The following is a 12,685-nucleotide window of genomic DNA, read 5'->3' as shown; positions in this document are numbered from 1 at the left end:
CGTCAGGCTTTGTGCTGACAGCTCAGAGCCTGGAGCCTGCTTAGAATTCTGTGTCTCCTTCTCTCTCTGCCCCCCCCCCCCGCTTGTGCTCTCTATCAAAAAATAAATAAATGTAAAAAAAATTTTTTTTAAAAACCATTAGCCCCACCTGAGAGTCTTCAGAGACACTTTTGAGGTCTGCTGCTCAGTCCGAGGCTGTTGAACACCATTCACAAATTTGAACAAAATCAGAGAAATGTTTTAAAAGTGTTTATTCTATATTTCTGGCCACAAGTATTGCCCCAAGCCTTTCTGCCTAAAAAGCAAGATGGAATCATAGCATTAAGAGTCCAGGAGTTTTCAATAGGAATCATACTTGATGATAGCCAGGGTAAAGGGGAAATTATTTATTGATCACATGCAATGTACTCGCAGGGCCTGAGATTGTGCTCAGAAAGGCATAAGTTGTGATCTCTGCCCTCAGAAGGCTTGCAGTCCATTTCCCTTTATGCCACCCAAAGAAATCTGATTTTCTTTGAGGAACCATCCCTATTCCACTCTCAGATTGTGTGACTTTTTAGTACCTTCCTTCTCAAATTCATAGATAGTCACATGACTCAGGATTAACCATAAGGCTTTTCCATCCCTCTGATTGGTACATAATGGGACATATCACCCAAGGCTGGCTCATCAGACTCATTTTTGAGACTTTTACTGGAATTATTGGGAAAAAGATTTGGACTTTCTGTTTTTTCTTAGGATGATAAGATGGTGGTCTGGAGTGTCTGCTGGTTATATCCTTCCTCATTTTATGGATGAGATAACTACAACACAGAAAAAGTAAGTAATTTGTCTAAGGTTGTAGATTCAGCTTGAGGAAAAGCTGGGATTCAAATCCAGATAGAATAGTTCTAGAATCCATACTCTAATAGAGTGCCTTTCATGCAATCCACGTACCTGTCATTACCAGCCAACAAGGAACTCTTCACACTCTCCATAGCTCTTTCTTCCAGGAAGATATCCTTTAAGGAAAATTTTCCCAGGTCTGCCAGAAGCGATGATCTCTGGCTTTGGAGCACACCATGGGATAGTAAGGCTGATATCTGGATGAAGAAATCAAGGACTATGAATGTAGTATACAGAAGACAAATATTTCACTAGAAAGCCTAGAATAAAGATTCTTGATCTTCTATGGGTCCTTGATCTCTTTGAGACTTTGATTTCCCAAAAAAAGCTTGTATGCACTTGAAAGGTTGATTATGACAAGGTTCTATGACAGAAACCCAGTTTGAATCAACTTGGTTAAAAAGGCTCACATGACTGTGATAAGAGCAAAGATGCAACCAGGCTCAAGGGACAACTAGAACCAGGCTCAAGGCTTGTAAGTTTTTCCCCCCACTGCTTCTATGTGTCAGTTTTATTCTCTCTGACCCATAGTAAACAACACGGTTGAAATTGAGTCTCATTTCACATTGACAAGCCACATCTTTGCCCCAGCTTTAGTTCAAAAATATCCTAGTAAACTATTTTAATTGGCCACAGGTTATGGAAGCAAAGAACTGGGATCAGCAGCAGTTATCACCCAAAGAAAAAGGGTAGTATCTTCAGAAGAAGAGAGGATGTGGGCAGACAAAGCAAAGATAACCTCAGGAAAGAACCCAGTGGGACATTGAAACTAGAGCCCAAAACTGTGTCTAAAAAATAAAGTGGAAAACTGAGAATATATATGAATAATTCAGGGAAACACTCATCTCAGGCTGTTATCTTAATGGTGCAAGAGAAATGTTTTGACCAAGATTAATCAGTATGTGGTCTCCAAATTTCCTTTTTTTGGTAAAGAATTCATAGCATAACCCATATTACTGTGCCTCATCAAAGGGAAAATTACTTTAGAAAAAAAATATAGTTTCTTAGTGCTCTGTTAACATGAAGTTTCTTCTGTTTCCACATTTTATTTATTTTTTTAAGTTTATATTGAGACAGAGAGAGAGCATATGCAAAACTGGGGGAGGGGCAGAGGGAGAGAGAGAATCTCAAGCAAGTTCCATCAGTGCAGAGCTGATGTGAGGCTGATTCCCACAAACCATGAGATCATGATCTGAGTTGAAATCAGGAGTCGGATGCTTAATTGATGGAGCCACCCAGGAACCCATGTTTCCACATTTTAAAAGAGAAATAAGAGATGTTAAATCAGATTGGTCTTGTCCAGGCTGTCTATACCCAATATTAATTGTGCAGAATATTTAGGAAACGCTCAAGTAGGCTTTTAAACTCCAGTCTAAGCCCCTTTCAGTCTGTCCTCTGTACAGATGGGGAATTTTTTTTGTGTTTAGTGTCTTAAAACACGAGTTTGTCATGATTCTCCATAAATTCCTAGTGCTCAAAACTACATACAGTGGGGATCCAATCTCCTAAACCAATCTCATCTCCAAGTACTATATCTGGGGTTGCTTCCTCAGTCCTCCAAAGCTTCATGATTATTTTTACTTCTGACATCCATATCCTTCTTTCAACTTATCCCAAATCTCATCCATTGTTTAAAGCTTGGTTTGATTCCCACATTTGTGGAGAACTACCAAGTGTCACTTACCTTTGATTCTTCAATTCATTGCCACATTTTGCCTGTTCTTCTCTGTATGTAGGGAACTAATCCATGGAAACTCTGCTTCCTAGGCTCCCTTGCTAACTGTGCTAACTGGTTTCCAGGTACATTCATCCAATAGGAGGTAAGAAGCCAGAGGACATCTTTGAGGAGTGGCATCTCTGATAGTGACTCGGCTCCTCCATGGTCAACTCTAGCCTCTGCAGTTGCTAATCGCTGGGCTGCCTCACTAACCCTGTTTGTCTTCTCATATCTTCCAAGCAACTTTATATCCTGGTAATGAGTCCTCCATATTAAATTCTCTTTATTTGGATACCTGGAATAGATTCATTTTTCTTGGCTAGAAATTTTTTTTTCAAACAGAAAACCACCTCATAATCTCTCTCTTCTCTGCTTACCCATAATAAGCACTGCCATATCAATTGTTCAATAATGTTACTTAACTTTTAAATAGTAGTATAGCTTGAATTATTTAAAATAGTACAAAATAATAGACCATAAAGACCTCATCCTAGATGCCCAGTCTTCTGTTTAAGTATACACTCGTTAGAGCATGTTGCCAGACTAGGAAAATCCTGGTCCTCTGTCTTCCACAGAAACAATAAATTAACAACAATATATGGACCATGATACCCCTGTGAAAACTCTGGATACAGTTGAAGAGCTATGGCACTCAAGCCAATGTAAATTCAAGAAAGAATTCCAGAGTAAGAGGTAGAAAAATTTATGAGATTTTGCAAAACTATAACCTCTCTCTACCCAGCATAGCAAGTCACAACATTCATCCATACCAATACCAGAGATCTTTCCTAGGGTCTGAAACAAAATGGTGGACTGTGCATCCAACTTTCTGGGTTGTCTGGGGGATGACTGAGGTATTGGTTTCTGTATTATCTGACTTACAACATTGATGGTACTGGTGCCAGAGTTTGGAAGCTGCTGAAAACAAAGGCAAGCATTTCAGGACATTACAGCTACAGTTCTGCATGCATACATAAAGGGTTACAAGACATCAGAAAAGGTTTGAACAGTCTTAGAACTTCTACTCAGGTTAATTATGAAATTCTTCCTCTGCACAAAGCAGTACTTAAAGATTTGGAGAGGTAGCTGCTTATTCAAATGCACAAATCTCAAAAAAAAAAATCACAAGGCATACAAAGACACAGGGAAACGGCCCAAAGGAACAAAATAAAACTTCAGACCTTAAATGAATGTAGATCTCTAAGCTGCTTGACAAAGAACTTAACTGTCATAAAGATGCTCATTGAGCTAAAAGAGAACACTGATAGAAAACTAAATGAAATTAGGAAAACATTGCTCTAACAAAATGAGAATATCAACAAAAAGAAACTATCAAGAAGACCCAAACAAATTATGGAGCTGAAAATTACAATAACTAAACTAAAAAAAATTTCTAGTGAGGCTCAATATCAAACTTGATCATGCGGAAGAAGGAACTAGTGAACTTGAAGATATGTCACTGGACATCAGCTAGAGAAGCAAAAAGGAAAAAAGAATGGAGAGAAGTGAAGAAAGCCTAGAGAATAGATCAATAGCTGTATGATGGGAATCTCAGAAGAAGAAAAAAAAGAGAGAAAGGGACAGGACAGAAAGTTTATTTGAAAAAATAATGGCTGAAAATTCCCAAATGTTGGGAAAGAAATTTTCATTCATATTCATGAGCTCATACATATTCAAGAAGCTCAAAAATTCCAAATAAGATAAACCTAAAGAAACAAAGAGAGAATCTTGAAAGCAGCAAGACAAAATTGACTCGTCATGTACAAGGGAGCCTCTGTAAGATTGTCAGCAGACAACTTACAGGCAAGAAGGGATAATATATTCAGAGTGCTGAAAGGAAAAAAAAATGTCAATCAAGGATGCTGTATCTGACAAAACTGTCTTTCAAAATGGAGAAATTAAGATTTTCCCAGAAAAGCAAAAGCTGAGAGAGTTCTTTACCACTAGACCTGACCTGTCCTATAAGAAATGCTAAAGGGAGTCCTTCAAGTTAAAAAAAAAAAAAAAGATGGTAGAAAGCAGCTTGAAGCTGTATGAAAATATAAGGTTCTCCAATAAAGGTAAATATATGGACAATTATAGTAAACTGTACTGTTGTGATTTTTGGTGCATAAAATTAGAGGTGAAAATCCAGCAAAAAAGATATAAATCGATGTTAATAGGTATACAACAAATAAGACATAATTTTTTTATGAAATTTATTGACAAATTGGTTTCCATACAACACCCAGTGCTCATCCCAAAAGGTGCCCTCCTCAATACCCATCACCCACCCTCTCCTCCCTCCCACCCCCATCAACCCTCAGTTTGTTCTCAGTTTTTAACAGTCTCTTATGCTTTGGCTCTCTCCCATTCTAACCTCTTTTTTTTTTTCCTTCCCCTCCCCCATGGGTTCCTGTTCAGTTTCTCAGGATCCACATAAGAGTGAAACCATATGGTATCTGTCTTTCTCTGTATGGCTTATTTCACTTAGCATCACACTCTCCAGTTCCATCCACGTTGCTACAAAAGGCCATATTTCATTTTTTCTCATTGCCACGTAATATTCCATTGTGTATATAAACCACAATTTCTTTATCCATTCATCAGTTGATGGACATTTAGGCTCTTTCCATAATTTGGCTATTGTTGAGAGTGCTGCTATGAACATTGGGGTACAAGTGGCCCTATGCATCAGTACTCCTGTATCCCTTGGATAAATTCCTAGCAGTGCTATTGCTGGGTCATAGGGTAGGTCTATTTTTACTTTTCTGAGGAACCTCCACACTGCTTTCCAGAGCGGCTGCACCAATTTGCATTCCACCAACAGTGCAAGAGGGTTCCCATTTCTCCAGATCCTCTCCAGCATCTATAGTCTCCTGATTTGTTCATTTTGGCCACTCTGACTGGTGTGAGGTGATACCTGAGTGTGGTTTTGATTTGTATTTCCCTGATAAGGAGCGACGCTGAACATCTTTTCATGTGCCTGTTGGCCATCCGGATGTCTTCTTTAGAGAAGTGTCTATTCATCTTTTCTGCCCATTTCTTCACTGGGTTATTTGTTTTTCGGGTGTGGAGTTTGGTGAGCTCTTTATAGATTTTGGATACTAGCCCTTTGTCCGATATGTCATTTGAGAATATCTTTTCCCATTCCGTTGGTTGCCTTTTAGTTTTGTTGGTTGTTTCCTTTGCTGTGCAGAAGCTTTTTATCCTCATAAGGTCCCAGTAATTCACTTTTGCTTTTAATTCCCTTGCCTTTGGGGATGTGTCGAGTAAGAGATTGCTACGGCTGAGGTCAGAGAGGTCTTTTCCTGCTTTCTCCTCTAAGGTTTTGATGGTTTCCTGTCTCACATTTAGGTCCTTTATCCATTTTGAGTTTATTTTTGTGAATGGTGTGAGAAAGTGGTTTAGTTTCAACCTTCTGCATGTTGCTGTCCAGTTCTCCCAGCACCATTTGTTAAAGAGGCCGTCTTTTTTCCATTGGATGTTCTTTCCTGCTTTGTCAAAGATGAGTTGGCCATAGGTTTGTGGGTCTAGTTCTGGGGTTTCTATTCTATTCCATTGGTCTATGTGTCTGTTTTTGTGCCAATACCATGCTGTCTTGATGATGACAGCTTTGTAGTAGAGGCTAAAGTCTGGGATTGTGATGCCTCCTGCTTTGGTCTTCTTCTTCAAAATTCCTTTGGCTATTCGGGGCCTTTTGTGGCTCCATATGAATTTTAGGATTGCTTGTTCTAGTTTCGAGAAGAATGCTGGTGCAATTTTGATTGGGATTGCATTGAATGTGTAGATAGCTTTGGGTGGTATTGACATTTTGACAATATTTATTTTTCCAATCCATGAGCAGGGAATGTCTTTCCATTTCTTTAAATCTTCTTCAATTTCCTTCATAAGCTTTCTATAGTTTTCAGCATACAGATCCTTTACATCTTTGGTTAGATTTATTCCTAGGTATTTTATGCCTCTTGGTGCAATTGTGAATGGGATCAGTTTCTTTATTTGTCTTTCTGTTGCTTCATTGTTAGTGTATAAGAATGCAACTGATTTCTGTACATTGATTTTGTATCCTGCAACTTTGCTGAATTCATGTATCAGTTCTAGCAGACTTTTGGTGGAGTCTATCGGATTTTCCATGTATAATATCATGTCATCTGCAAAAAGCGAAAGCTTGACTTTGTCTTTGCCAATTTTGATGCCTTTGATTTCCTTTTGTTGTCTGATTGCTGATGCTAGAACTTCCAGCACTATGTTAAACAGCAGCGGTGAGAGTGGGCATCCTTGTCATGTTCCTGATCTCAGGGAAAAAGCTCTCAGTTTTTCCCCATTGAGGATGATGTTAGCTGTGGGCTTTTCATAAATGGCTTTGATGATGTTTAAGTATGTTCCTTCTATCCCGACTTTCTCAAGGGTTTTTATTAAGAAAGGGTGCTGGATTTTGTCGAAGGCCTTTTCTGCATCGATTGACAGGATCATATGGTTCTTCTCTTTTTTCTTTGTTAATGTGATGTATCACGTTGATTGATTTGCGAATGTTGAACCAGCCCTGCATCCCAGGAATGAATCCCACTTGATCATGGTGAATAATTCTTTTTATATGCCGTTGAATTCGATTTGCTAGTATCCTATTGAGAATTTTTGCATCCATATTCATCAGGGATATTGGCCTGTAGTTCTCTTTTTTTACTGGGTCTCTGTCTGGTTTAGGAATCAAAGTAATACTGGCTTCATAGAATGAGTCTGGAAGTTTTCCTTCCCTTTCTATTTCTTGGAATAGCTTGAGAAGGATAGGTATTATCTCTGCTTTAAACGTCTGGTAGAACTCCCCTGGGAAGCCATCTGGTCCTGGACTCTTATTTGTTGGGAGATTTTTGATAACCGATTCAATTTCTTCGCTGGTTATGGGTCTGTTCAAGCTTTCTATTTCCTCCTGATTGAGTTTTGGAAGAGTGTGGGTGTTCAGGAATTTGTCCATTTCTTCCAGGTTGTCCAATTTGTTGGCATTTAATTTTTCATAGTATTCCCTGATAATTGTTTGTGTCTCTGAGGGATTGGTTGTAATAATTCCATTTTCATTCATGATTTTATCTATTTGGGTCATCTCCCTTTTCTTTTTGAGAAGCCTGGCTAGAGGTTTGTCAATTTTGTTTATTTTTTCAAAAAACCAACTCTTGTTTTCGTTGATCTGCTCTACAGTTTTTTTAGATTCTATATTGTTTATTTCTGCTCTGATCTTTATTATTTCTCTTCTTCTGCTGGGCTTAGGCTGCCTTTGCTGTTCTGCTTCTAGTTCCTTTAGGTGTGCTGTTAGATTTTGTATTTGGGGTTTTTCTTGTTTCTTGAGATAGGCCTGGATTGCAATGTATTTTCCTCTCAGGACTGCCTTTGCTGTGTCCCAAAGCGTCTGGATTGTTGTATTTTCATTTTCGTTTGTTTCCATATATTTTTTAATTTCTTCTCTAATTGCCTGGTTGACCCACTCATTCGTTAATAGGGTGTTCTTTAACTTCCATGCTTTTGGAGGTTTTCCAGACTTTTTTCTGTGGTTGATTTCAAGCTTCATGGCATTGTGGTCTGAAAGTAAGCATGGTATAATTTCAATTCTTGTAAACTTATGAAGGGCTGTTTTGTGACCCAGTATATGATCTATCTTGGAGAATGTTCCATGTGCACTCGAGAAGAAAGTATATTCTGTTGCTTTGGGATGTAGAGTTCTAAATATATCTGTCAAGTCCATCTGATCCAATGTATCATTCAGGGCCCTTGTTTCTTTATTGACCGTGTGTCTAGATGATCTATCCATTTCTGTAAGTGGGGTGTTAAAGTCCCCTGCAATTACCACATTCTTATCAATAAGGTTGCTTATGTTTATGAGTAATTGTTTTATATATTTGGGGGCTCCGGTATTCGGTGCATAGACATTTATAATTGTTAGCTCTTCCTGATGGATAGACCCTGTAACTATTACATAATGTCCTTCTTCATCTCTTGTTACAGCCTTTAATTTAAAGTCTAGTTTGTCTGATATAAGTATGGCTACTCCAGCTTTCTTTTGGCTTCCAGTCGCATGATAAATAGTTCTCCATCCCCTCACTCTCAATCTAAAGGTGTCCTCAGGTCTAAAATGAGTCTCTTGTAGACAGCAAATAGATGGGTCTTGTTTTTTTATCCATTCTGATACCCTATGTCTTTTGGTTGGTGCATTTAATCCATTTACATTCAGTGTTATTATAGAAAGATACGGGTTTAGAGTCATTGTGATGTCTGTATGTTTTATGCTTATAGTGATGTCTCTGGGACTTTGTCTCACAGGGTCCCCCTTAGGATCTCTTGTAGGGCTGGTTTAGTGGTGACAAATTCCTTCAGTTTTTGTTTGTTTGGGAAGACCTTTATCTCTCCTTCTATTCTAAATGACAGACTTGCTGGATAAAGGATTCTTGGCTGCATATTTTTTCTGTCTAGCACCCTGAAAATCTCGTGCCAATTCTTTCTGGCCTGCCAAGTTTCAAAAGAGAGATCAATCACGAGTCTTATAGGTCTCCCTTTATATGTGAGGGCACGTTTACCCCTTGCTGCTTTCAGAATTTTCTCTTTATCCTTGTATTATGCCAGTTTCACTATGATATGTCGTGCAGAAGATGGATTCAAGTTACGTCTGAAGGGAGTTCTCTGTGCCTCTTGGATTTCAATGCCTTTTTCCTTCCCCAGTTCAGGGAAGTTCTCAGCTATTATTTCTTCAAGTACCCCTTCAGTACCTTTCCCTCTCTCTTCCTCCTCTGGGATACCAATTATGCATATATTATTTCTTTTTAGTGTATCACTTAGTTCTCTAATTTTCCCCTCATACTCCTGGATTTTTTTATCTCTCTTTTTCTCAGCTTCCTCTTTTTCCATAACTTTATCTTCTAGTTCACCTATTCTCTCCTCTGCCTCTTCAAGCCGAGCTGTGGTGGTTTCCATTTTGTTATGCATTTCATTTAAAGCGTTTTTCAGCTCCTCGTGACTGTTCCTTAGTCCCTTGATCTCTGTAGCAAGAGATTCTCTGCTGTCCTGTATACTGTTTTCAAGCCCAGCGATTAATTTTATGACTATTATTCTAAATTCACTTTCTGTTATATTATTTAAATCCTTTTTGATCAGCTCATTAGCTGTTGTTATTTCCTGGAGATTCTTCTGAGGGGAATTCTTCCGCTTGGTCATTTTGGATAGTCCCTGGCGTGGTGAGGACCTGCAGGGCACTTCCCCTGTGCTGTGGTGTATAACTGGAGTTGGTGGGCGGGGCCGCAGTCAGACCTGATGTCTGCCCCCAGCCCACCGCTGGGGCCACAGTCAGACTGGTGTGTGCCTTCTCTTCCCCTCTCCTAGGGGCGGGATTCACTGTGGGGTGGTGTGGCTCGTCTGGGCTACTTGCACCCTGCCAGGCTTGTGATGCTGGGGATCTGGCGTATTAGCTGGGGTGGGTAGGCAAGGTGCTCGGGGGCAGGAGGGGCAGGCTTAGATCGCTTCTCCTTAGGTGATCCACTTCAGGAGGGGCCCTGTGGCAGCGGGAGGGAGTCAGATCCGCTGCCGGAAGTTTGGCTCCGCCGAAGGGCAGAGTTGGGTGTTTGCGCGGAGCGAGCAAGTTCCCTGGCAGGAACTGGTTCCCTTTGGGATTTCGGCTGGGGGATGGGCGGGGGAGATGGCGCTGGCGAGCGCCTCTGTTCCCCACCAAACTGAGCTCTGTTGTCAGGGGGCTCAGCAGCTCTCCTTCCCTTTGTCCTCCAGCCTTCCTGCTTTCCGAGCAGAGTTGTTAACTTATGACCTCCCAGACGCTAAGTCGCGCTTGCTGTCGGAACACAGTCCGCCTGGCCCCTCCGCTTTTGCAAGCCAGACTCGGGGGCTCTGCTTGGCCGGCAAGCCGCCCCTCCGCCCCGGCTCCCTCCCGCCAGTCCGTGGAGCGCGCACCGCCTCGCCGCCCTTCCTACCCTCTTCCGTGGGCCTCTCGTCTGCGTTTGGCTCCGGCGACTCCGTTCTGCTAATCCTCTGCTGGTTTTCTGGGTTATTTAGGCAGGTGTAGATGGAATCTAAGTGATCAGCAGGACGTGCGGTGAGCCCAGCGTCCTCCTAAGCCGCCATCTTGCAAAACCTCTCCTAAGACATAATTTTTGACATTAATGACATGAAGTGGGGGGATGGAGCTGTAGAGGATAGAATTTTTGTACATGATTGAAATTATCAGTTTAAAATAGAATGTTACGGGAACTTTCTAGAACGTTCAGTGAAAACGGAGAAGCGGTGGCTGCCTGAGCTGCGCCCAGCAATGTGCTCCTTCCCGCTCCCCCACACTGACCTCAGCCCCCTCACCGGCTGTAGAAAATGGTGAAAGAAACTACTTACTACATTTTGGGGGTCAAACCCAATGCCACCCAGGAAGAATTGAAAAAGGCTTACAGGAAATTGTCTTTGAAGTACCACCCTGACAAGAATCCAAATGAAGGAGAGAAGTTTAAACAGATTTCTCAAGCTTATGAAGTGCTCTCTGATGCGAAGAAAAGGAAATTATATGACAAAGGAGGAGAACAGGCAGTTAAAGAAGGTGGAGAAGGTGGTGGTTTTGGCTCCCCCATGGATATCTTTGATATGTTTTTTGGAGGAGGAGGAAGGATTCAGAGAGAAAGGAGAGGTAAAAATGCTGTGCACCAGCTCTTTGTAACTTTAGCAGATTTGTATAATGGTACAACAAAAAAACTAGCTATGCAAAAGAATGTGATTTGCAATGAATATGAAGGCCAGGGTGGTGAGAAAGGAGTGGTAGAATGTTGTTCCAATTGCTGAGGTACTGGAATGAAAATAAGTATTCATCAGATAGGACCTGGAATGGTTCAGCAAATTCAATCTGTGTGCATGGAGTGCCAGGGCCATGGGGAATGGATCAGTCCTAAAGATAGATGTAAAAGCTGCAATGGAAGGAAAATAGTTTGAGAAAAGAAAATTCTAGAAGTTCATGTTCACAAAGTCATGAAAGATGGCCAGAAGATAACATTCCATGGTGAAGGAGACCAAGAACCTGGATTGGAACCAGGAGATATTATCATTGTTTTAGATCAGAAGGACCATGCTGTTTTTACTAGGCGAGGAGAGGATCTTTTCATGTGTATGGACATACAGCTGGTTGAAGCACTGTGCAGCTTTCAAAACCAATGTCTACTCTTGACAGCAGAACAATTGTCATTACCTCTCATCCAGGTCAGATTGTCAAACATGGAAATATCAAGTGTGTGCTGAATGAAGGCATGCCAATTAATTGTAGACCATATGAAAAGGGTTGCCTAATCATCAAATTTAAGGTAAACTTTCCTGAGAATGGCTTTCTCTCTCCTGATAAACTCTCTTTGCTGGAAAAACTCCTACCTGAGAGGAAGGAAGTAAAAAAGACTGATGAAATGGACCAGGTTAAACTGGTGGACTTTGATCCAAATCAGGAAAGATGGCACCATTACAATGGAGAAGTGTATGAGGATGATGAACATCACCCTAGGGAAGGTGTTCAATGTCAAACCTCTTAATGGGGCCAGTGAATAACACTGCTGGCATTTTATATGCAGTGATGAATGAGTGAAGGACTATAATCATAGCTCACTACTTGCTGTTGTTGTTGTTTTAATATTCAACTATAGAAGTGTTTTAAAAGTTAAATGAAGAGTAAAAAATATAAAAGCTCTGACTTTGCCCTGTATGTATGATGACTTCAGTGTGCAAGATACGTTTAATACTTGTAAAAACTACTTTTAAAAAAAAATCTCCCCATGAGGTCCCAATAGTTCATTTTTGCTTTTAATTCCCTTGCTTTTGGGGATGTGTCAAGTAAGAAATTTCTGCGGCTGAGGTCAGAGAGGTATTTTCCTGCTTTCTCCTCTAGAGTTTTGATGGTTTCCTGTCTCCCATTCAGGTCCTTTATCCATTTTGAGTTTGCTTTTGTGAATGGTGTAAGAAAGTGGTCTAGTTTCATCCTTCTGCATGTTGCTGTCCAGTTCTCCCAGCACCATTTGTTAAAGAGACTGTCTTTTTTCCATTGGATATTCTTTCCTGCTTTGTCAAAGATTAGTTGGCCACACTTTTGTGGTCTAA

At 40.5% G+C, this 12,685-nt stretch overlaps 1 protein-coding gene across 1 annotated transcript; it reads left to right on the top strand.

Annotated features, from left to right (window-relative positions):
* The first annotated feature begins 10,902 nt into the window (after positions 1 to 10,902).
* On the top strand, positions 10,903 to 12,123 carry LOC122495104 (dnaJ homolog subfamily A member 1-like). The gene is made up of 2 exons (XM_043600821.1): positions 10,903 to 11,240; positions 11,804 to 12,123. The coding sequence occupies exons 1-2, from the start codon at positions 10,934 to 10,936 to the stop codon at positions 12,121 to 12,123; spliced, it is 627 nt and encodes a 208-aa protein (XP_043456756.1). The 5' UTR covers positions 10,903 to 10,933.
* Positions 12,124 to 12,685: the final 562 nt, after the last annotated feature.

The sequence above is a fragment of the Prionailurus bengalensis genome, chromosome E2 (genome assembly GCF_016509475.1).
Source record: "Prionailurus bengalensis isolate Pbe53 chromosome E2, Fcat_Pben_1.1_paternal_pri, whole genome shotgun sequence".
Taxonomy (NCBI): Eukaryota; Metazoa; Chordata; class Mammalia; order Carnivora; family Felidae; genus Prionailurus; species Prionailurus bengalensis.
Note: the sequence above shows the minus strand (reverse complement) of the source record. Positions and strands in the feature narration are given on the sequence as shown.

Bases quoted from the DNA above. Each gene is read 5' to 3' on its own strand.
- LOC122495104 (XM_043600821.1), top strand. From the start codon at position 10,934: ATGGTGAAAGAAACTACTTACTACATTTTGGGGGTCAAACCCAATGCC. The intron at 11,241-11,803 runs GTAAAAATGCTG...CCTCTCATCCAG, and splicing joins GATTCAGAGAGAAAGGAGAG to GTCAGATTGTCAAACATGGA.